Raw genomic sequence first — 26,578 nt, 5'->3', positions numbered from 1 at the left:
TTCTCCTGTTTTGCTACTAGAGTTGTGTAGGCTCTGAGCAGTGAATCCAATTTAGTGCATGAGCAGCACTTGTGTTCAGCATGACAATAACTTGCAAATACTTTTTTAGATGAGCATGCACACCACATTCACAGGTTCAGGAAGCCCTCTCCAATTAAAAACAGATTGTCCTTAATAGAATCTATAAATGTGAACTAGAGTATCTGCTCTATTTTCTTTTGCAAGTTTTTTTCCTTTGTAACAAGTTTACCCAACTGTTTTCTGCTTTATTGTCTTGATAAGGCAGCAAATTCCATTTCCTGCCATCTGTTGCTAAATTCACAACTTTCCACAAGATCAGTCTGTATGTATAGGTGTTTTTTTCTGTTACTTTAGAGAATTTGCTAAATATTGGCAAAATGAATGTTCCATTTTTGATTTAGTAAACCCTGCCTTGATGGGTTGATTGGGAAAAAAAAAAAAAAAAAGAAAAAAAAAAGACTAAGATTCTCCATTATCTACATTGTGAGGTGATTTGTTGGTTTCCAATTTCACCTGTCTCTTCAAACTTACAGTCTATTTCTTTTAAGATGTTATCATTTCTAAAGCATGTTTTTTACTCAGCTTATACCAGGTCTGTTACATTCCTATTAACTGCTTATGTGTCTGTTTTCAGTGGTTCATTCCTTTAAATGTCCAAGAACCTGTAGAGACAAAAGTAATTTTGCTGCAGTGCTGTTGTAGTTACTCTGTACGCATGTAGAGGTATGTCTGCTATTTCTTGTTGTTGTTTTTGTTTTTTTCTAAATCTGCATATAAATGCTTGTCAAATTTAAACCTCCCTGGTGCTTGTTGGATGCTGAAAAAGATCATAGGAAAATCTGTCCATGAGGATGGTAGTGATAATTAACAGAGATCTCCAAGGAAAAGGAAGCAGTAGTGAATAGAAGTTCTGCTTCATAAATAATTTATAATTGAGGGAGTTTTAGGAAAAAAATTACGGTCATATATGAACACAGAGAAGTTCTCAAATATGTATGCACAAATCTCATTAGATGAGATAGTTATGAAGGAAAAATCCTCATTTTTTTTTTTTTCTGGTGCTGGGACTTTCAATATTCTCACTGTCATTTAAGATTTTTCATTTGGGACTCTAAAGGAGCCACTCTTGTTTGTTTTGTTTTCATGTTGCATGTTTTCCCACTTGGATTCTGAAGAAAACAAAACTTCGCAGTATTATCTCTCAGTCCTTTCTACCATTCCTTCATTATTTCTGCCAACAAGTTTTGGAAGTGTTCAGCTAGTATCTACAAAAATTTGCAAAGGGGAAGAAATATCAAAAATATTGAGTTCCTCCTTGTTTTATCAAAAGAAGACAGTCCATAGGATGGACAGCCTGTTAAGTTGCAGTGTGAGCCCAAATATTCCATAAATTCACATAGGAATTCAACGAGAGGCTAATTTATAGGTAAACAGGACATACTAGTTCAGTGCTTACAGAGCTATTTTCTTTTTTAATGATTTTTTTTTTAGGCAACAACTGCTTAGAAAAGATAAAGATTCTTAGGTGGAAAAAAAAAAAACAAACAAATCAAAACGATAAAAAACAAAAAGGAAACAGTCTGGTAGATGCCTGATGTATTTTAAATTGTGTCTTTGTCAAAAATCACATCTTTAACAGATCTTCTATGAACACTGAAGTCAGTCAAAAGCCAAAACCAGTCTCTCTGAAGTCATTAAGATATATCACCTTTCTCCCAAGGTAATTTGTTTATGACAAATGAAAAATGACCGCAGGAAAACACTACTCGCTCATGCCAATAGCTTCCGTGTTCTCCGATTCAGTATAACCAGCATTTGGTATATTCAGAAATCCACCAGTACAGTGCACTTCTATTTATCACAGGGTGCCACGGAAGAGTTACAAACTCACAACTACAGCCAGTATGCAAAGCTGAACCATTCCAAGGGGGGATAGTCCTTAAGAATATCCTTGTTTTCACAGCCAACGCTCTCTAAAGCAGTGTGTCAGGGTTTGAGCAACTGGAGTGAAACTATTATTTAGGTGTATTTTTGAAGCATAAAGAACGAGTGTATTTTTTAACTGTATAACACAATTTGCTAATATGTACTTACATTATTTATCATGAAGATGGTTTTATTAAGGTTAGTATATTTGCATTATTCCTATTTATTGTCAGGTAAAGCAATATGTTGCTTAATATTATTCATTTCCTTCTGACCTGCTAAAGTATTTCTTATTAAACTCCATTTTCTCCTAGCAGGATCTGTCCTTGTAAGAACTTGAGGAACACAGAAGTGACATTGCATTAATATATCGAAAATACTGACAGTGTTCAGTGTTAAGTACATAGTCATTGCCTCACAAAGATACAGAATATCATATACTAACAAATAAAAAGCTGAACAAAGTTAATTTTCTATAGCAAGTCACAGTTTTAAAATGCATTCAACATTTTCTCTTATTCATTCACTGAAAGCTTAAAATATCCATAACAAATTAAAAATTATTACAGGAAAGTAGTATCTGAGCCCATGCCAACAGCTTGTTTGGTCCTTAGCATACATACTGAAGAACAAAGTTCAGAAATGTGGATTTAATTAGTATTATTCTTCTATTAAAAACGGGGGGGAAGAGCTAAAATTGTACTCAGAAAATTTTATTTGTGTAAAGGAACTTCAGAAAATTTTTATTTCTTCAGTGTTAATTTTCTTTTTACCTGTATCTGATACCTGTCAAGTTGTTCTGTAGATCAACACGATTGCTGCTGTAGAAATCAAACTGAAACATTTTCACTATGGCTACAGTTAAAAGTAATGTAATTAAATCGTTAATATTTCATTAATGGTAAACTTTCTGTCATAAATAACAGAAAAAAAGAATGGGACAGAAGTTAAGCAATAAGAAATTTCTCTTCTTGTGACTCAACTGGTCATAAATAATAAAATTTTGGGGGAAAGGACTATTAATCAAGGAAATGGCATTTGTTATAAAAAGTATCTTAATTTGGATAGTTATTATATTTCTGAATATATATAATATTCAGATAGATGTTATAAAGGAGAACTCTTATTCTTTCGTTGTGAGATCAGTGGGTATCTTCCAGCTGATGCCAGCAGCCCGTCAGATGAACTTCCTCTGTGAGCCAGATTTCACATGACACATGGCAGCAGTTCTAATTCCGGCTGAGTTTCAGCAGAATTTAGATGGTTGCAAATTTTTGTCCTGTAATTAGTGGGCAATAAAAACCGTAAGTCAAATACCCTTTTTATTCAGAGTTGTTAATATGCTTTCGCCTCTCTACGGCTGTCCAGGTTATTCAGGTGCCTGCGTACACCCAAAGATACATCCCACCGGGGGGGCTGCTAGCGGTACCGCAGACACCCCGGGGCATTTCTTTAGGCTCAGACAGGACATGGAAGGAAGATGCACTCGATCTTTAAAAGTACATAGGCCCTTTCTTCAGAATATAGTTGTGGCTTCGTGGCTAATCCCGTCGCCATGAAGTACAGTAACAACTATGTTGCTGGTCCTCAGAGCCCCAGTGCCCCACCGCCAGCCCCCCCAGCCCGGGCATGCCCTGAGCCTCTCCTCAGCCCACCTGAGCCACAGAAGTTAAGCAGATAATCCTGTTTGTGTGCTCCCGGGCTCAACCAAATATTTACATCTCTTCCAATACTTGTCTAATGACCTCAACGTCCCCTAAAGGGCCTTCCAGTGTTTTATATTCCTCATCTTGCTTGAAGGGTGAATTCCACAGAGGAAGACCGAGTTTCCGTGCAGTATATCTCCCTTTGTAAGAGCATGGGAGCTGTTAAGACTCCAATCATCAAGTAGCTATTCAGAAGTGCTATGCTACGATAATCTACTTTTATGGGAGTTTGGAAGATGAATATAAAATAACATAATCCCCAGCTGTGCTGTTATGTGTAAAGCCATCCCATTAATCATACTCAGTTTTACTTTATAGCTTAAAAGTATGCAAAGTGTTACTGCCATTCAGGTGCCTTAATACTGTCAGTTGCATACCTTAACTGCATTTTAAAAGCTATCTTCTCAAGAAATTAAGCACTCAATCTTTCTTTCCTCCAGTGGAAATGTTAATTCAGCACCTTCTGATGTCAACAACATATGCAGAACAACCTAGAAATCTATGCAAGCAAATGAAACTTCAGAAGCATGCCAGTTTCTATATCCAAATATAAAGTGTTAACTGCACAAAAATAAATAAACAAATATTAAAAAAAAAAAATCAATTATTCTGTTTCTTTACAGATTGTCCAAACTGATGTAGCATCTGTGTTTTTCCATGAGGATACTGGGCACAAAATAACAGCAAGTGGTTAAACTACATCATTGCGGGGAGAGGGGATTAGATTATTTGGGGTTCAGAAGAATCCATGCTAGACTGATGCTGCCAATAAATAAATGAAAATCTTATTAAGGTCCGGGGGAGCTTGCAGACCTAAGAGTGCAAAGAAGTAAATAGTCAGAACTGCTGGCTTTTTTCCTGGAGCTGATAGCATTGATGTGATGTTGGATTTGAATTGTGATCAAGCAACTGAGTTCAGATCTGAAAAAAAGGAGTATGTAAGAAGGTCAGGAAGAGAGCAAACTGCTGTAACTAGTCACTACTTTTTATCTGATAGTTGAAAGCTCCAGTTTTCTACTTAATCATCAAGGCAATACATCAGATCAGAACCAAGGAAATGTTGTGAAATAGAGCCTTTTCTTCCAAAACGTGGAAAGTGCTGTGACTCAGAGGGATTAATTTGTGATGTACCTTCCTAAAACAAAGCTTCCCAGAGTGAAAGAGCAGAATTCACAAAGCAAGACAGTTTTATAAAATTCCTGAGGGTAGGTTTAAGAAGCCATTTATTTATGGTTGTTTTTTTTTTAAGATACAAAGTCTTATGCATTTTAACTTGTGTGCACAAGAAATTTCTGCTTCACAGTTTTGAAGGAAAGTTGTACAGTTTTGCTGGAGAGAGTTCTGCAAATGTTCTTCTTAATTTTATTCATTAAATTTCTGTAAATGTGTGAATATGATTTTCTGTGTGCAGAGTTGTATATTTTATGTCAATGATTAGGGTTTATGATCTGCAAATATTGCAAGGTATTTCTCATTATGTTTACTATCAAGGCTAGACTTTTAAATTAGGAATTACATTAGAATTATGTGAATTTCACACACACAGAATATGGGTTCCATTTCTCTATCACCTTCACACAAAGTGTGGAAAGGATATAGTGAATGCTCTTGCAAACTTCAAAGACAAAATAGATTAAAAGAGGTTTTTTGTAAAATATATTTGCAAGTTTGGGTGAGATGTCTGATCCCATAAACTGAGGCTTGCAATGTCATCAATTTCACAACTGCATGGCACCGTTCATCTGAATTCGTCTATAGACCTCTATAACCAGATGACTGTCTGCTATTCAGCAAAAAGAAGAAACAGGCTCTGGAATCATTATATGCCAAGATTCACAGGTGCCTCCTGCAGAAAACTTCTTTATAAAGCTTCAGTCCTCTGTGTCAGGACACTAATCTCTATTCAGTACAGGGACATTTTGCCTTTCGTAGACAGAGGGTCTATTTTTATCTTTGAAGTTAATCCAACACCAAGTTAGAGCAACATTTAGAAGCACAGATGCAGATTGTATAGACTTCCTTTTAAATATTCATGGGTGGAAACCTGTTTCTCTACTATCATTCAAAGCCAAGGATTCTGGCTTTCATGAACTTTTGCTCGTCTCTTAATCCACAAGTAAAATGTTTCCTCTCCAATGCAATTGCCATTATATCCAAATGCGGATATGCATAGATAAGTAGTCTGCATATGCAGCAGATGGTCAGCAGAAGAAATAAAAAATCACTTAATGTTGAACAACCTCATACCAGTGGCAAGACTCATTAAACTGTGGACTGGACACAGCAAGACAGAAATGCTGCTCGAGTGTTTTGCAATGTATTGAGGGCTAAATTGATGAAACAGAAAGTCTGCATGCTGTCTTGGGATTTGCTACATTGGTCTCTACTCAGAGCTTATTTAAGTGAAGTTTTGTAGAGGAACATTAGGGACAACACAGTCAGCAGCTTAGCTATCCATTTCACAGTACCTTGCTCACATCTTGGATATATTTGCCAACTATCTCATTTATATTTATACTGTATCTTAGCCATCACTCCAGGAATTATCTAAACCAGTAGTGCTTTCTGCAGATAATACACTGATGAAGCAATCTACACAGATGGTAAGCTTTCAACTTACATTAAAAAAATCATCAGTTATTGTTCCCATTTTTTTCCAAAATTAAGGTAACTTTGTTCAAAAATATGTGGAATAATATATGCACAGTTTCAAGGGCATGATGCCTTTGGGTTATTCTGAGGTCAATTATGACTTTTTTAGGTTTCTTCTTAATTATCAACCAGAACTTTCTTAAATTTGGAAGACTAAAAAAATAAGAACTCATAAAATTCTAAGATACTGATCCTGATTTCAGATTCTATCGGAAATGTTGCTCTTTAAAATAAGGAAGAAGAGTCTTAGCAAATATAACGAACACAAACTAAATAATGTTGCAAGAGATTTCTAATTCTTGCTTTTTAGTAGGGTAGACGTTTTGAAAAGTGAATTTATTTCAAAATTTCTTAATACAAAGGCTTATACATTATTTTAAATTGATGCAACAAATCCTGACATTTGCTGCACTTTATGTAATGAGGAGATGTTTGAATGCATATTGAAGTTATTCCTGGCATATTTATTTATTTATCATACTATTTATCTCAGAATCTCAATCACCAAAGAGCCAGATAACCAAAGGAAAATAAAAAATTCAAAGCTTTCTTTGTTTTTTCTTTTTAACTAAAACCTGGGGAAAATAAATTTTGTGGTAGATACGACAGCAGCTGCGCAATGGGGAAAAAAGCTTGACTCTGTAGAGATTGTGTGTATTATCATCGGTTCTTGAGTTTTGAACAAATACATTTATTTATTATTGAAAAGTAAGCAAAGAAAAAGTGATTCTGGGTAGAATTCAAATAATGGTTTAGTTTGGTTCAGTTTGGGTCATCTTCTTACTGTAATAGCTCAACAATTGAGAGCAGTCAGTCATTAAAGATGATAAAATAAAACTACGTTAGAAAATCAGCAAGTGTCACTTTCTGTCTGGAGTGCCAAAAATTTTTATTACTTCTGCTTCTTGAAATACATAAATCCTTTATTTTATACTTACCGTCTGTGGTTCTATATGTGGGTTTCTAGAAAACTGGTAATTCTATGACTGGGATAATTTCCTGACAAATTAATTGGAATTAATGCCTTCTGCAGCTGTGCTGTATCATCTGCTACTTGAGGGATTTTTTTAATGATCTGTGGTCATCAGTTTTAAACTATACTAGCGATTGTATCCCTTTAACATGCCTTAGAGTCCAAAAAAACATGCCCTAGATGAGTAAACAGATTGCATGTTCTGAATCAGCGCTTGCTCTCCAGCTGTGTGGGATAGGTAGAGCACGTGGGATCCCGGGATGTGATTTCTATGTTATTTCCTCTTATGAGTTCTGAAACTTGCCTGTTGAAATAAAAACCTTCCTGCCATTTTTTTCAGAGAGGTGCAGGTTGAAGCCATAGGATGCAGATGTCTTAGACATTTGACTTTGGCATTTCTTATGCAGTCGTAAGATATGGAGACAACTGACTCCAGAACACTGGTTGAACTGTGAATTTGGAGGAAGGAAACCTGACAGAAAGGCAATCTTGTTTTCATTTTGCATGTTGCTTTAAGGCCCTGGTCTCCTTCACTTCATGAAATAAAGCTTCATGCACATCCTCTCAGCCTGAAGCATTTCTGTCTTCTGCCTTAAAAAAAAGACTTTAAAATTGATTTTTTTAAAGTATGTTCCTGATAACACAGTGCTTTGTATTCATTCTCTGTGTTATATTTATTGCGCTTCTCCAAAAGAATAGAAATATCTGGGGAAAAAATGCACAACTATAGGTCTATGCATTTTTTACAATAACATTTTATGGAAAATCTCACTAATAAAGAATTATTGCTTTTTTTCTTTCCAGAACCACATAAAACATATGACCTAAGTTTATACGTCATTAAGATAATGAGTTCCTCATAGATTATAAACATCCATGGCAGTTAATAATTGCACTGAAAATTAATATTTCTAATGGGCAACTTCTGTCACTCGTATTTTCTGCTCTCGTTTGGTAAGTAGTCTGAATGAAAATGATCTTCTTCCAGGGAGAAGCAACTTGGTCAACCTGAACAAGGATAGCAGAACCCTCTCTTGAAATGTTTCTAACCCTAATGTTACCCAGAGTAAAAGATGATAATCTGCTGCTTATTAAATACTTGGAATATCTTTTGAGATACAAAAAAATATCTAAGTTGTATATCATCATACTGGACAGAAGGTTGTACCTCACCAGATATTGCTACATAGCAGGCATAAGCTGAACTGAGAACTCTGGAGCTGGTTTGTGTTAGCTGGGGTCTTCGAGCGCAGCTCTTGAGCTACATTAAGTTTGCAAGAAATCTGTCAGGAATGTAAATGTTTGACAACACAAAATATGAGGTGAATACCTCAACAATAAAGCTTTTCCCTAGGTGACATCTGTCCACACAGCACATGTCACCACCACAACTGGCGACCTTGCCGACGCTTTCAGCCGAGAAGCCAATGAATAAAACGCGATGGAATGTATTATTTGTCACAAACTTGCTTGCACACCCCCCAGCGATGATCCCTCCCAGTGAAAGCTGAGACATGTTGGCAAGAGAGTGCGAGCCTGGGCCTGCTACCACCCCGGCTCCGGCAGCACGCCAGGGGGCTGGATGCTTCTGAGCTGCCTGACGGGCACCTCTCTGGAGTACCAAATCCATCAGCAATGGGGGAAGGCACGAAGGGAGACAGACAAGGGGAGGGGACAAAGGCAGCTTCTAGCTCATGTCATATCGCTGCTGTCAGCAGAGATGTTCACTTTGCTGCTTGGTATTCTTGGGGGTAATTGAACTGTGCATTGTCATTGCCAATCCATACACAGCTACGTGCATAGAATACCAGTATTGAATTCATAATTTGAAATTTTTGATTTTTCAGAGGTTTGGGGTTTTTTTTTATGTTTCCAAAAATTAAGTACTGTTGTATGTACTTTTTTCCTACTGTTTCTGTGCATACTCTACCCTTGACAGTATCCATAGCAATTATGCACAAACTGAATTCTTATCTAGCAGTTCAATTTCAGAAAAATTAAATGTGCCCCTACCCTTTACCTTTCTATATGTGCATTATTCTTTCTATTCATTTATTTTGCTGATATCAAGAGCACATAAGAAAATACAGCAAACATATCACACCAAAAATTAATGTATTTTTGTTTTATAAAAGACATAATAGACTGTAAATATGAAATAATGACCATCCAATGACCTGGAAGCTGCTGTATTAGAGTTATGTCTGTCTTTGTGTTGCAAACGAAAGGACTACATAGTATGAAACAGCCATATCAAACTTTGCATAAGTCTTTTCATGATCATATATGTGCATATCCGGGAGACCTATTCCCAGAACTGTGTCATTTGGAAGCACTTAGGACACAATGGAATTGCAGCATTCTGCCTGTTGAAAGCAAAGGATATATTTCTTTGTAAAAGGAACAAAAGAGTAGACATGAGATAATAGGAACAATTCAGGTGCAGGTTTACAGTGCTTTTCAAAGCATTTCTAAAAATCAAAAGCTTAAAAATCCACTATCTGCAGGACCGAAACTATCCAATCTTCAAATTTATCTGAAGGCAAAGCCATTCTATGTCTTTAACTAAGATGACCCGAGGCACAGCCCTGAAGGTTAAAGTGTGGTGTTTGATGTCCCCTTGGAGCGCTAGTATATCACCTTCCCAGTGAGCTAACAAGTAAATTGCACGTGCACTAGAACAGGTGAGAAATATAACATACTTGCTTGTATGCGTCCATTTCTGTGTCAATGCTTAACTTATAGTCCTTTGACTTGTTAAATTGCAAAGTTTTTGATTCAGAGCCTGAAAACCTTGTTTTCAGAGCGCTGACAGAAATGACCCGACAAGCAGAGACCTCTTTGTCAAAGTGGGGCATCAGAGTGATGAAGGGGTTTGCCTGAAATATGGATATGCATGGCAGTATCCCCCCCCCCCCCCCCCCCCAGAATCCAACCGTCATCTTCCCTTTCGCTCTGCAGTCATGCCAAAGCTTTCTTGTGCTTTACATGAAGCACATTTTTACCACCTTCTCACAGAGGAGACACATTTTCACTGTAAACAGTGCAGACCTGAAAAGCATTTCTGTTACAGCAACGCATCCCAGCCCGAGCCGAGGCTGGGGCCCTGCCGCGGCACGTGCTGTACAAACACAGAGCGAGAGACAGCCCGTGTATCGCTCCAAAAGAAGCAAAACAGAAGCGAGCGAGGAAGATGTGATATGTCAGCCTATTGTCACTGTTCTCTGGTGGTGTCCTGGCTTCAGCTGGGATACAGTTAATTTTCTTACCAGCTGGTGCAGTGCTGTGTTTTGGATTTAGGGTGAGAACAGCGCTGGTAACCCACTGATGCTTTAGTTGTTGCCAACTAGTGCTTACCCCAAGTCAAGGACGTTTCAGTTCCCCGTGCTCTGCCAGTGAGCAGGCGCACAAGCACCTGGGACGGAGCAGGGCCAGGACGGCTGACCTGAACTAGCCGAAGCGATATTCCATACTATACAACACCATTCTCAGTATATAAACTGGGGGGAGTCGGCCAGAGGCCACCAGTCGCTGTGTGTTGGTCAGCAGGTGGGGAGCAATTGTATTCTGCATCACTTGTTTTTCTTAACGTTTTATTACTCTTTCTCTCTCTTTATTATCTCAAGTTACATTACAGTTATTAGTAGTAATAGTAGTAGCATATTTTATTTTATTTTATTTTAATTATTAAACTATTCTTATCTCAGCCTATGGGTTTTACTTTTCTTCCCGATTCTTCTCCCCATCCCACCAGGGAAGGGAGGGAAGCAGGGGGCGGCGAGCGAGCGGCTGCGTGGTACGTAGTTGCTGGCGGAGGTTAAACCACAACCAGTGGGCACAGATTGAGGGACTCTGGGGACTCCACAGAGGAAGTCTTATGCTGGAGACTGACTATCAAAGATCATTCGTATTTTTCTCCTACCTTACTTAATAATTCATAGATGGTAAAAGATATGTCCTTATGGTACATTTTACATGTTTTGATCAGATAAAGCAATGTTTAAATATGCTCTTATTAGGCAGGTGAAATCTGGAAGATACTGCCACTTTCTTGACCTGGGGACAGCCTGAAGCCCAGGATGCTCCAAGATCCAGTATCTCACTCTGGTGTCCTTGCCTGACCTCTGGTTGCAATTGTGTGCATTACCATGATGTTTAGAGGTGTGTGTGGGTGCTATCTAGAAAGGATCATGGCCATCGTGTCACATGTCCTGCCTACAAAGACAGATGGTCATCAGGCTAGGAGCAAACAGAAGCTGCCAAGCCCAGAAATGTGTGCCAGGATCTATCCACATGTCAAGTAATTATTTTAAAGTGTAGGCTCGCAAGCCTTGTGACTCACCACAGTGTTGGCTCTGATGTTTCTACAAGTGATTCATGTGGATAGGTGATTAAGATACCTTTAAATTTGGCCTGAGAGAAGGTCCTTTACAGCATTTTTTTCACAGTAAAAACCAAAAGGCCAAAACCAAGCGCCTCAGTATTGTAGATCTGTGCTGGGCATTAAATGTGCTGAATGCTGCATCTTTATAGCTGAAATTCTGCAGCAGCTTTTCCTTAATTTGTGCTTTTATTTTTTGATAGGACATCTATAAAATAAAATGCTATTTCAAGCCACTTGTCTTCAAATTATCAGGCTCCAGTACTGATAGCATCAATTGCATTACAAATTTTTCCTGGGAATAACAAGGAAGTCTGGACACTTGGTTTGGAAACATCAAGGAGGTTTGGGAGGTAAAAGGGGGCAGGGAAATTTGTAGTGGAATGAGTGTTAACACGTCTGAAACAAATGGATACTCTAGATAATGTTTCATGAGGGAGAAGCAGAAACTGAGCCCAGTTTTCCACTTCTCAGAACCAGACTGTTTAGAGGAAATTGGTCTTCCAAAGTAATATGGGACTTCTGTTCCTATCACCCTGGTACTCTTAGAAGAGAGCCCGCGAGAAAGAGATCGACACTGAAGTAGTAACTCTTGAGTGAAATTATTTCCTTGACTCATTTGCTGTTTCACTTCTGAACACTGTCTCCTTTGAAGTGTTGTCTAAATATTCACCAATAGTATGTAATATATGGGCAATACATGGAATAAAGTCGAATCTCTCATGTCACTGTTTTGCCCTTTTAAAGCACAGACCATTCGCCACTGCAGCAGTACTTACAGAGCGGGTAGGGATTCACAAATCATACTTCGGTACTGCAAGTCCCAGAACAAGGTGTAATACAACATCCTGCAATATTAAATTAATATCATATCATATCATATCGTCCTATATTGATATAGCTCCTTTCATGTCAGATGATTCTTGCTAAGGTTATTTTCTTTCTTTAAGAGTTTGCATACACGACAAAATGTAAAATATGATTGCTAAAGCACTACTATTAGGGTATGGTTGCACTGGTAAGTAGTCCACACTTCAAAAGGACAAAACATTGGCATGAGAAATGTGGACTTCATTCCACATATTGCACATACGGGTTTTCTAGAGCATGGAAGTTCTGGCCTTGGGGATAGCCTGGCATACTCCTGCTCTATGACCTTAATGTAGCCTGTCTGCTAGTTTCACAGTGCTTTATAATATCGTGAAATTACTTCATTCTAATATTGCTATGCATCAAAAAATCAAAAGTGGAGCTGTGGGGAGGCTGGAAAATTTCTCCTGTAGAGCATATGATCAAGAACAGCCTCTATGACTATGTAATAAAGTGCTGCAACATTACAAAACCAAACCTCCTTGAAAGAAAATGTATTACAAGGACAGATGCTAAAGAGCAGTGTAGCCTCATGTATATACAGCTGTTAAAATATGTGTGAAAACACACATGCACAAGAGTTTATCTTAGCTTGTCATTGTTATCAAACCTATTATTTGCAGGCCTCTATGTCATATTTCTATGTCTGTCACGTTAGTTTTAAATAACTCTAATCCCCAATCCAATTAAAGGTATCACCTCAAAGCGGATCATTTTATTTCCTTCGAGAAAAGATGCAGCCTTATTATTCAGCTTAGTAAAGCAACCACTACTAAACTGACCTTCATTTTATCTCACATACTTTCATCTTATCACCTTCCTTTTCTACAGCATACAACTTTCAGATGTGCACCTGGCGTGTTAGATCTAATCAAAGTTTCCACCGGAGAGGTGTCCCTTTACATTGAAACCTGCAAATCCATTTTTAACTCCCACATGCAATATCTTAACTGAAGCAGATCAAAAAATTTCTGGTATTTTTTATAATGCAAAATTATGTGCAATCTAAGTACATTTTTCTTTGTTCTTTCTTGGAACGACTTTTGTTTAGAAACATCTTTATGATACATTGTACTCTATTAAGAGGAGACGATGTTCTAAAACCAGAGAGAACATTGCTTGTTTAGCACCTCTGGTTCAGAGGCATCATACACATTAGACCCAGTCCATTCAGCTCAGCTTTAGCTGTCTTACATTGTCTTTCCATACCACGATTTTCATCTAGACTCGCTGTTCACCTTCATTCTAGCAGTCTGCTAAGTGATGTGTAATTAGATTTTTTCCCCCCTTACATCCAATGCCACAAATGTGCTTTGAAAATAAAAATCTCTGCGTGATGCATGGGGAAACTTCTATGTATTGAACTTTGTGGCTTCCTTGGTGGAAGATTTTATTCCTTAGTAATTTTGTGCCCAGGAATCAATTACAGCAAAGCAATCTAAAGTAGCTAATAACCAAGTTTGGGATGCAAGGAATTAATCCTGTGTAACATCCTGAGGGTGTGGGATCAATCTACACTATCTTTTTTCTTTTTTTTTTTTTTTTGTGTGTGTGTGTGTATTTCATTCTGAAGCATTATGAAGTAAACAGCTTTCAAGCCCTCAGTATTCTGATGGACTGCGTTACAGATACTATAATAGAGTCAGATATCTTAAATCTTTCTTCTGCATATGGACTGCAGAGAAGACTAAGATCCAAGTCCATTCTCCAAAATGTTTTTACAGTATTCAAGCCCTGTTGTGCTCCTAGGACATGTGAATTTTTTGCTCTGTGAAATTCAAAAAGAAGAGAAAAATGAGAAAATGCAAAGTCATAGCTCTTCCTCCTTTTATAGCAGCCCGTGGTACATTCAGTGGGAAATTCCAGGATAAATTCTGATTTTGAAAAACAGAATTCTTTCTGCAACAATTTTGTTTGATGCAGCCATTCACTGTCTCTGGCAATGAACTCTTTTGAAGGCTACACTAGCTTCAGAGTATGTTTCTTAAAGAAAATCCTTTATGAAGGATATGCTTCAAACATAGGGCTGCTGAGAATGGCTTTCCTTTCACAAATAAGGGTTTGTATACCTTACTTAAAAATATGGTTGTATAGATATGAAGTAGTTTTGTCTAAATTTGCTTTCAGCGTGTGCTACCAGAATAAGATCCTTTAAAATATTGGCTAGAATATTGGTATAACCAACATCCCCACTGTAAGTTATATAGTAATATTAAGCAACCAGTATCTTCAAAAATTCAAATACTGACATTATATTCAAGATTACATGCTTTTGTGTGTAAATGTTGTACCTTGGTCTTTTAAAATGAAAATGCTTATTTACTTGAGTTGCTCAAAATCTTCAGTTGGAGTTTGTTGCAGCAGATTATCATTTTTTTATTATGCCAAGGAAGATGTAATTTTTTCCACTGGCTTATTGTTTATTTACACCACATTTCTGCTGATAATATCTTTGTTTGTATCTTTATTAAATAACAAATTGTGCTGGTTAAATTTGGGTTCAAGTGATGCTTTTTCATTATGAAGTGATTTTAAACAGCATGCAAATAAGTTTTGTACATACAGCAATATACTGTACTGAGTGCATTCACTCAAATGGATAACGTTAGCCAAGAACCAAATTGAATGACGCAGAAAAGAATGAAATCAAGTGCCAAACTGGCACTTCTGAAGGAAGAAATGAAAGCTTTTCCCTGTTTTCAATGTCTTTCAGTAGTGTTTGGATATTAAATCCAATCACAGCAAATCATTCCATTCTTACTGAAAAATATTTGGGAAAGTGAAGCTTCTCCTCCACCAGCATCGTTTGCATTCCTTTTATGCTCTTAGGCATACGTATTCCAGTTTTCTCTTTTTGCTTCCATAATTTGGGTGGATGTTAAGTGCCAGTTTACCCTCAGATCTGGTTCAAGTCAGGTATTTTACTGACAGCAATCCATGGGTAGGATCAGGTCTTCTGTTCCTGTGATTTTCAGCTTTTCAGCATATAGTCATTACATTTAAAAAGAAATCTTACTGTTAAGTTAACCAAAACAGAAACCGAACCAGCTTTCCCTGCCCATAACACAGTGGCAAATACATAACCACAACTTTGCTTGCTGCTTTACCTCTTTCTATTGCAATATGTGAGCTACAGTGTCCTGTATGGACATTCCTTGTAAGTAAAATTGATTTTTCTTTATTTCCTCCACTTATTTTGTTTGTGAAAAATTAGGATAATCAATCCGAAGGTGATATTAACATGAATATATATATATATATAATATATGAATATACATCTACACACACACACAGAGAGATATAACATGAATAACACACATACAGATCTAATTTAGTGCAGGTATGACTTGCAAGGCTCAGCCTAAGCTGTAAGGAAGCCTGCCTTTTGCTGCCTTTTGCTGCCTGTAACAGGGCATCACTTTCTCACCTCATTCCAGAAAGATTCTGCTGAAATGGAGAGCTGGGACTAACTTAATTACTATGTCCTTTTCTCAGTGTAGATACACTAGACCCCAGATACCATATGCAAACTGCTTCCAAAAATTAACAATTGTTCCTAGCATGATGAGCTTAGAGCAGACATATGGGTTTAAACCTCATCTTGATCCCTACAAGGCAAAATGTATTGTGCTTCTAGCACTGTTTCAGCAACCTCTTATATACATTTTACAACACCTACCGATTCCTGCAAAGCAAAATGTATTGTGCCACTAGTGGCGTTTCAACAACCTCCTGTATAAAAACTGCAGCAAGAGCTGGCCATCTAGTGGAATAACAATTGCCAAGCAAACACAATGCATGAGCATGTGGTACCGCAGGATTTTAGGGCTGATGTGTCAATGCAGTAAGAACACATTAGTAATAATCACTTGAGCCTTTTGAAGCATCAGAGCTTCAGATTCATGGAGGCAGTAGCTCACCTGGTAGCATAAATCCACGGGATATCACGGGGTTTTTTTCAGAGTGTATTTTTTATAATTTTGTTTTTCTCTTTATCTCTTGAACTGGAATGTTTTATCATTCCATCCCTATATACAACATGGGAATAGAATATAATATCTACATGGGAAATCCTGTGCTCCTTGTTGGATTTGAATTTTTGGTTGGTATTTTTCTTTGAACTCAGACAACCAGTAAATACTTCACTGACTACAGAAAGTGTATTGATTAATTCAGGTGAAGCAGTACTGTAACAGTTTATAATGGAAATCTACGGAATTTTAATGTATCTTGGCATGATTTGTCTTTCAGGAAAAGGAACAATGCTCTTTTTCATGTTAATGAAAGAAAGCTTAAAATCTGGGAAGAACATCTGGAACTTGAAAAGATTTTCAATGGACAGAATAGAATAAAAATAGTAATCCTGTTCTCATCCCCAGTGTATACAAAAGTGCTGCAGTAAATAAGACATTGTTCTGATTGCTAGTGCAGACTGAAAGAAAACTATTTATACATTATTCTAGATGAAGAACATAAACTGTTTTAGAACGGAGACATGGAATGTAGTTTCTTTAACTTGCAAGTTAATTGACTCTTTTCTACTATGAAAAATGATGTTAGGGGATTTGATGTTATTTTGGTTCAAGGGTTAGAAAATTAAAATATAAATGTAATCTAGTCCTATGATTATTAAGTGGCTTGGTTCTTCAGGAAATATGGAAAAAGTTGTAAGCAATTCTGTGTAACTGATTAATTGAATCCCCTTTAAAAAAAGTCAAGCACAAACTTGTTTCATGTTCAGTAACAAAATTCTGAGGCCAGTGAAAAGAGACAGGTATTTCCAGTAATTAATTATAAACTTGACCATATGTAGGAGCTCTTTCAAGTGTAATGAAACAATTTCTGGCAGAGTACGTAGATAAATCCCTATAAAACTCAGTCTCACAGAAAGTTTTTATAAATTATATTAAACTTTTAAGACATAAATCCCAGTTTCATGGAAGAGGAAACCAGCTCCCACTTTCAACATATTCCTTTAAAAATCCTTTGTATATAACTTCTATTGACTTGTGAAATACATACTAAAATTAAACATTAGCACAGTTACTTTGCTTTTACTCACTGTCAGCATCGTGACCTTTATTAAAAACTGAAGCATTGGATCTTTATCCTGTATCTGAAAAGACAAGTGCCCATAAAATACAATTTAAAATAGTATTTATATCTCCAGTAACTCAGTCTAATTTCTCTTTCCATAACAAAATTAACACTTAACTATAAATAGCAGAGCCCAAACACTAATCTGAGGGAGCTGTGTGAAAAGCCTTTGGAAAAGATTACACTTTGTTCTAATCCCCCCTTCTTGTTTCTTTGGAGACTAGAATATCATTGGCACATGAAGCTGCCATTTCTATCTTCACTTAAACACAAGAATTTTCATACTTGGTTTCAGTTCTGTTATTCCACTCACTTTCTGCTGTGCTACCTGTTCAATAATTCTGTCTGAGTAATAATTCATGTTTCTCCACTGCATTACTCAGGTGTTCATTCTCCATTGCATTACCTGCTCTTCATGTGTGTACTTACCTGTTAGCAGTTCTATATTGAAAAATTCAGTACCTTGTTTGCATTAGGTATACCGTCATCATGAGAAGTACCTGAAGACTATTCTAGCAATACCTGTGGGGGGTTTTCTCCTCGCTATCTGCCTTTTCACCACTGATATTCTTTTATCCATTCACGTATCTTGGTCTATCAGATTTTTTTTAAACCATGTTTGGAAATTAAACCAGTTTCTTTTGACCTTTTCCCTTCACTTCTCAGTTTAAAGCTCTTCTTATCAGCCATAAAAGCCTTGATGTCAGAAGGCAATTTTCCCAGATAGTCAGATGGAATCCAGCCTCCAAAAATGCTCTCTTTTAGCAAATGCATCCCACTGGCTAAGTATTCCCAAACCTGCCTTTAGCACAGATCTTTGAGTCATCTATTGATCATCATTATGTCATCATATGTCAAATCTCCCTCTGTACTGACTAGAAAAAAAATTATGGCAGTCACTAAAATAGGACATAATTATCTTAAAAGTGAGGATATTCCTAAATTAGGGATACATTGCTAAACCAAACTGTTAGGAAAGCTCAGCACAATTCCCTGTAAAACCGGCAAACTCATTGCTAGTACTATTTACTCTCACAGAAACACAGAGGTATAGAATACCAGGTTGGAAGGGACCAAAAGGATCATCTGACGCAACCTTTCTTGGCAAAAGCATGGTTTGGACAAGACGGACAGACAAATCTTAAAAGTGTCGTGTTGGGGAATCCACCATTTCCCTGGGGAGATTATACCAATGGCTCATTGTTACTGTGAAAAATTTTCCCCTTCTATCCAGTTGGAATGTCCCCAGGAGTAACTTGTACCCATTACTCTTCATCTTTTCCATGTGACTCCTTATTAAAAGGGAATCTCGGTCTTCTCTGTAGCCACCCTTTAAGTAGAACATGGTGATACAGTCTGCCCTAATCCTTCTTTTCTCAAGGCTGAACAAACCCAGGTCTCAGCCTCTCCTCATGCAGCAGGCATCCCAGTCCCTTGATCATCGTTGTGGCCCTTCCCTGGACCCTCTCCAGCCTTTCCACATCTATTCTGCATAGTGCCACATCTTTTAATTAACAAACAAACCATGAACTCACAAGTTCTGCATACCTTTGTATAACAAGAAGGGTGTATTTTGATCAATCATTTCAACTGATCTTTGTTTTTTGTACCTCAGCTCATCTGTACTCTATCATTACCGTTACTGATGGCAGCCAAAGATTGCCCCAAAACCCTATAGGAGTTACTTTGGACAACCTGATTATTTTATATTTTGGTAGGGAAAAAAAAGGAAGTGAGGTTAGATTCTTTATTTTATTTTTAAAAGCTCTGGGTTCCTGCTGAAGTCTTTCATGTTGAATCATGCCTTTGGCAGGACGTTCATTCAGGTCGTGCCCAAGAAACACAAGACATGATGTTGAGGCACTGCAGTGACTATATAACATTTCTTAGTGGAATGTTTTCTAATTATGAAATTACCCCAGAAGTGAAGAAGACTTTTTTTTGCTTCAACTAGCAGATCACAAAGCAAAGCAAACTATGTAGAAAAAGGGGGGCATGGGAGCCATAACAGCTGTCTCCTTCTGCAAGAAAAAGGGGGAGGATTAGCTAAGTGCCACCAAAAGGCAAAAAGCAAGTGGTGGAGCCTTAGCTTGCAATAGCAGAGCTGAATGCAGGGGAGAGGAAAGTACCCTGGAACACTGAACCTAAACTAGGTTTCTCTCAAATCAACGAAGATATCTGCTAGCTACAGGAGTCACTGTACCAGGCTCATGACGCTGGCAGTCAGAAGAATAACATCCTTAAAAGCTCATTCATTTCAGGTTTCCTCTAGTGTTATTCCACTAATTTCAATAAAGCCATTTTCGACCAGCAATCAACTATAACCACTTTATGTTAATATAGATTTGACTAGCTAGCTTTCACGATCTCTCTGTTTCTAGGAAGGACTAAAACACTCCTATTTTCTTTCCTTAGGCATCCTTTCAAACGTAATTCATATCTGACAAATGAGACAAGAAATCGATAGTATGTAGCATATACTGTATAATGACCTGGAAAGTTCTTAAAATAGCTGTGCTTGCTTCGGAATAGGTATTCAGTATTCAGTATACAATTATTTGGCACTGTTACACTTGGCCGAGTTCCACTGAAAATACGGTTCTGTAAAAACAGAGGCAGACCAAATGGGATGGATTTGTACGCTCATGTTATTTTTAAGTTACCTCACATAATACACAGTCATACAGAAATCAGGTTTTATTTTGACCTTTCCCGTCATATTTAGGAAAACATGAGTGGAGCAACATCGAAAGCTGGGATTGTTCAGCTCCAACAGATACAAAGATCACACGCTGTGCATGTGCCATGTGCTGCACCCATTCCAGCATCCATGCTCCTAAGGAGATTTTAGTGTCAAGACAGCAGTTTGAGTTTCTCAGGTTTTCATGGGCTTTCTTACCTCTGCCTTGGCATGCGGATGAGGGGCTGTTTATGGCATCTCTTACTAAGTCCAAAGAGCTTGTGAACAGTTTTCTGTGCCTTGAGGAAGAGTTGCTTCATGCTGTTTTCTAGCTGCTCATAGCGACGCTGAAAATTAGAATCCATTGTCCACAAATGCATTACAGTAGATGTGTTCAGGAAATAATTCATGGGCAGCCTTTTCATAAATAATTTGAATTCATCTGAAAAAAAAAAAATTAATTATCGTCTTTAATTATGTAGTTATGGCTATTGTTGCAGCAAAAAACAACTTTTAATTATTTTCTTGAACTTTTAGTATTTTTGAACTTGAATTTCTGCAATTTTAGAATTGAACACTTTAACTCTTTCAAAGTAGAAAGGTAATTGCATTTGTAGTGGTAATATTAGAATAGAACCAGCAAAAGTAAGTATTTATATATTTTTTTACATTGATGTTGCAACAAATGCAAGCATTGTCAGCATTTTTTAACGGATAATATGAAGATTAAATAAGAATCAGGGTTTCTTACTTTCAAATCTCAGATCTGAAAGTAATCATGCATTTAAAGATCAATGTATATTGAATCATTTGGAGAAGATAGGAAACTGTCTTAAAAGGAGTATATTCCAAAATTTAGGCAAAGCAAGTAAATGCCATTTTACAGGTCAGCTCCCTTTCAGACTTGTTATTTCACCTGAGACAAGCCATGAAGGATCAGACTTTCAAAAGTATTTAGAATTGAAATGGAGCCTTTCAAAGCATTTTATGGTAATTTGACACTTCAAAAATGTCCTCATAACTTCTTTTTGACTCGTATCTCCACCTCTAAAGCGGTAAAAAGGGGTTCTCAAATCACAGGACCACTGTTACTGTGGACATTCTATGTTTTCTGCTTGTTCTGGTAGCTCCATCCCCACAATATGTAGACTGAATCTTATTAACAGAACTGTATTAATCAGTGAATCTATTTGCATAAGTAGGATAATTTACATGTTGATTAATAAGTTTTGAACCTAAATAAACTTCCATTTAAAAGGGCTCTAATTACTGGGGAAAAAAATGAGAAAATGAGCAGCACACTTGAATGCAAGTTTATCCCTTTTCTTTGTTGTTTCCACAGATCAGTACATTTTCCTGCCTGCCTTCCTGCCTGCTGCTGTCCTCCCATCTTTCACAACCCATTTTTATTTTTTTTTCCAGCTTGTTCCTGCAGTGAAGTCACTTATCCCACAGTTTAGATTTCACCCTGCCAGATGCTCCTTTTGGGTAGTCTGCACTTCAGCAGACTCTGTGAATGTAATGATCCAACTGACTGAAGCAGCCTCTCTAAAAACTAGAGTTTATCATAATATTTAACATTGCTATGATTTTAGGTTGCTTGTGGGAGAGAGCTGATTGGGGAAAATGTCTGTTCGCATGAAAGAATACTTGATTACCATCATTGTTCGTAAGCCTTTTGGTTTTAGCTTTGGCTTTAGTTTAGCTTTTTTAATAATGTTTTAACACATAGAAGGCCAAAATATTTTATTTTTATTGGTGGAGAAGAAAGATCTTTTCTAAACGAGCTGGAGTGACCCTCGTCCACATCCTGAGGGGCACAGGGCCATGATGAAACAGGACAGCCCTATTGTGGCATAGTATTTTCTGTGATGGATGAAGATTCATCAGGAAAAAAAAAAGCATTGAAAGGCCTTCTGGAAAGTAAAAAATTAAAGGTAAGGGGCAAAGATGATGACTTTATATCTAATAAAGTGGTTTTAATAATTCATCTGAGAGCTCTTTGGAAATGTGTTATTCATTTTCTCCTCATGCCTCCCTCTGGGTATTAGTTGTCCATTACTCTCCCCTTGAGGACAACACCGCTGCCCCTCTGGTGGACCTGCGTACAAATTAGGGGACTGAGGAAAGGAATTGTTTCTTTATTTTATCAAGTATTCTGAATCTCTAATCTTTTGATTTTTCCCTTTCCTAATTTTGTGTAAGAAGTGGGCTCTTACCCTCTGTCCAAAAAGAATAAGTATCTGTTCCTGGGTTTGTAGCTTAATAATTGGAATTAATAGGAGTATTTAATAAATTCTACATTATCAGATGAGCATCTCTGTGAGTCTTACTGTAGTTTTGGGAAAACCAGTTCCCCGTTTTCCCCTTCTCGAGTGACAATTTTGCCTTTGTCTCCTCATACTACACTTCCCAGTCCTCGCTTCCATTCAAGGCTTGCACAGATGCTGTGGGAGAGGGTCATGTCTGACTTGTGCAAAGTGTAAAGGAAGGGAAGCACTGTCCCGTTGCTTGGGAAAGCCTTCCAAGACTAAAGAGTGCATTTTGAAATTTAACAAACTGGTATTAAAAAAAAGAAAAAAAAAAAAAAAAAGAATTAATAGGAAGTAAGGTTAACTGAACAGCTACAAAGTGTGTCCTTTGGCAAAGCGCAGATCTGCAGATTGTAGAAATCGGCCAAACTCTACTGACTTCAGAGGAGTGTACTGATGTACCTAGGGAGGATCACATCCAAAAGCCACATTCCTGACTACCTGTTTTAATCACTAACTTCTTATTTTCCTTCTGTTCCTCTGAGACACTGGTATGTCTACTTAAACTCCATTTCATGAAGCCAAAAATAAACCCAAATCCCTGAGGACAGAATAGACTCAGAAGATGCCTTTTCAGTTTTCATATTGCTGTAATAACTTATTTAAGAAACATTGTCAATTTGCTGTCCTTTGCACAATGGCAATAAGCTCTACAGCTAACAACTAATCGGATGCAGTGTTTAGAAGTGATAAGGATCCTTAACTTGTAATGCAAAAGCATTTTCAATAAGAAAATGCTTCTTTTTCTCCCTGTAATAAACATCGCCTTTGACTATCCCTGCGCCCTGTATGATCATGCTAATGAGCACCATAATGCAGGTAAAAGAGAGAGAGAGATAAAAAGAGCATGGTTACATAGTGCCTTCTGCAAAAAAGAGAGGAAAAGATAATGTGCTCATATCTTAAACAGACACATTTCATGATCTGTGAAACTACAACATGAACTCCTAACACTGAGAGATGATTAAACTATTACACTCTAATCAACACATTGCACCAGCCATTCCTGAGGATTAACAGCCAGTATTACAGTGCTGGGGGCCATAGAAATTGATACTTTGAAAACACTGTACTTGATACCACATATGATATGATTTCAGCACTTTCTCATATATTTTCACATGGGTTCCACATGCAATACTATTTCTTCATATTCTTAACTAATTGCAATTAACAGAGGAATATTTAAAACTATATGCAGTGGTTGATCAAACAAGTTTAACTTTCATTTGATGGCTGGTCATGTCTGCTTTTCACTTCCCCCTTTCTGCAAAGTAAATCTTCTTTGTATTAATGGTGTCTAGAAATTGAAATGGCATACTATATTGCAGCAGCAAAGAATAAATGGAAAATATCACAATGGGAGCAAATATTATTGCTGAAATCAGATGAACTTCAGACATATTTAGGCTGTAAGAAATACCTGGAGCTACTTAGCTTCTAACTTGGATTCTCAGTGCTATTCAGTGTCAGAGCAGGGCTCGGTGTTGAATACAACGATTAACATTCTGCATACAGAGCTAGCAAAGGCCAGAAAAATACAAATCAAAGGATTTGACAATGCTTTACTGCAAGGAAAAAAGGTGCCTGATCTGCATTGGAAAAGAATAGGACCCCTGATTTCTCTTCTATGAACATTTTGCATAACCCTGATATTTTGTATTACAAGACCTGTGCAAGACTATCACCTACACGACCATGCACATTTCTGTTTTCATTTCAGTTGAGGATGAGTGGGGTTTTTTAACTTTTCCAGGCTATCAAAATGTTTTGTGTTAGCTTGTTTCCTAACCCTTTTGGAGGATCTTTGGAAGCATCTTGGAAGTCAACATATTTATACCAGCCTAGGAACTCAGAACCCTGGGTTAATAACGGTACCCCAGGCTGACGTCTGACTGTGCAGTGCAATGCTAGCAATATTAAAATGCCATAGACTATCACTGCTCTTTCTTCTCTTACTTTCTTTACATTAAACAAAGTAAGTCCATGACTGAGCCTTTGAACTGTCATTCTTTTTTTCTTCTTTTTTTTTTTTTTTTAAATTATATAGCCACTGTTTCCCCAATCAATGTAACAGATACTATTTCTAGTCTACAGGTGTTGGAATCAGAGGGGTTTCCTCCTCACAGCCCAAGACACACCCTGTGTAAAGGCAGAGAACAATCTCAGCTTCTGCAGTCAGGATAACATGAGCAGTAGTATAAAATAGCTTCTTTAAGTCACAGCTTGTGTCTGAGGACGTCTCAGTAATGTACTGTATGGAAGACCAAAATTCCTGAGTCCCCTAATAAATAGGAACATTCAAATTTGACATGGATTTCTAAGAAAGAAAAAAAAACCCAACACATAGATCTTTTTTTTTCTTTTTTTTTTTTTTTTTTCTGTTGGCTCTGTATTATGGCTGAAATGAATGACAGCATAAATGTACAAGTGAAGAAATTAAGGGAGGAGGCAATCTAAATGCAGTTTGGAAGAACGTAAAGCAAAACACAATTTGAAAATATCCTGCATTTGATGATGTGTCAAGAAAGACATTGTTTCACAGCAAGGTAGACTGAAAGAAATTTCATCCATCTTTTCTCAGTCTCTAGAAAAGGCCTTCTGGGATACTAACGTTCGATCAAGTTTTATTCTGTCATTTAATTTCATGTCATATTCTGATGAGCTCTTCTACCTAAAATGAAACAGTTTAATCTTATGGCATCAAAACATTTAGTATTGGAGATTAAAACATAATGTTTCAGTAAATGTAGAAAGCTGTCTAATTGTGGATTAGATAGTCTAACCTAAACTTAATTTTAATATATTTACCAATATTCTAATATGGAAAAAGCAATGATATTATCTCAGCAAAAGCAACCTGACAATAACTGAAAAAGTATTTTTTTATGGCCACTTTAAGAATCTTTTATTGAGTGAAACATACCACTGAAAATAGGCTTATATATATGCCATGTACTTTCTAAAGTAAGTAAGAATTTGGACTGTAGCAGTTTTTCCATGTAATGAATAGTAAAAGGATGTCTGCAGAAGAAACCCCCTTTTTAACATCTTATTATCATGTCAAAATCTACCATGAGGCAGCAATTGAAATGGGCTTTGTCATTTCTCTAAATGATGATTTAATGAAACAGTTTTCTCCCTTATTTATCTAACAGTAACAATAAAAAAACTTTGACAAACTTTGGAGTAAATAAAATGGTGTATGTTCATTAGTTTAATTGACAGTGTTTGTGACACTTCAGCGTTGTCTGTAAAATCTATGCATCTGCCATTTGTGCATACATCTTCTTCTATCAAGCTCCTTTAACTTGCTCTGAAGGTATTAAAATTCTGCCATCACAGTCTAGAAGTGTGCAATACCTCACATAAAAACTGGTCTGCTTTGGCTCCAACAATGTTACAGTGAGCTTAAGGAAAATTGACAAAAATTGGCCAGTCTTTAACAAGGGTGGGATAATGTATGTCTGAATGAAAACTTGTGCAGTCTGACATGCCAATTCACACGAGAGTGTTTCATCCAATTTCAGAATTAGCTGAAGTGATTCCACGTTGTACATTGCATTTAATCTTTTCTCATATTTACAATGAAAACTACTTGCAAATGACTGGTGCTTTTTATGGACCACTACTACTTTGAGATGCCATCTCCCTTCTTAAAATGTAATTATATGATCAGATGTTAATTCAGGTTTGATGTGACCTTGGGTGGTCTCTAGTTCAACCTCCTGCTCTAAGTAGGTCTTCTCTGACATCAGATCAGGTTGTTCAGGGTTTGGTCCAGTGTGGTCTTGGAAACCTCTGTGGATGGAGACAGCACAACCTTTCTAGGTAACCAGGAATCAGCTGGCCTCATGGAGAAAAGGTTTCTCCCTATTTCCATTCTGAACCTCTCTTGTTCTGGTTGATGGCTGCTGTCTCCCACCATGCAGAGCCTGTATGCTTGATTTCCTCCCTGCA

At 37.2% G+C, this 26,578-nt stretch overlaps 1 protein-coding gene across 2 annotated transcripts in view; it reads right to left on the bottom strand.

The window, feature by feature from the left end:
* BRINP3 (BMP/retinoic acid inducible neural specific 3) overlaps positions 1–26,578 on the bottom strand; it is a 207,247-nt gene that overhangs the window by 19,406 nt on the left and 161,263 nt on the right. For both annotated transcript variants that reach the window (XM_040611115.1, XM_040611116.1), the window contains one exon: positions 20,526–20,748. In XM_040611115.1, coding sequence (XP_040467049.1) covers positions 20,526–20,748 — 223 coding nt within the window. The remainder of the gene's footprint in view (positions 1–20,525; positions 20,749–26,578) is intronic.

The sequence above is a fragment of the Falco naumanni genome, chromosome 11, assembly GCF_017639655.2.
Source record: "Falco naumanni isolate bFalNau1 chromosome 11, bFalNau1.pat, whole genome shotgun sequence".
Classification (NCBI taxonomy): domain Eukaryota; kingdom Metazoa; phylum Chordata; class Aves; order Falconiformes; family Falconidae; genus Falco; species Falco naumanni.
Note: the sequence above shows the minus strand (reverse complement) of the source record. Positions and strands in the feature narration are given on the sequence as shown.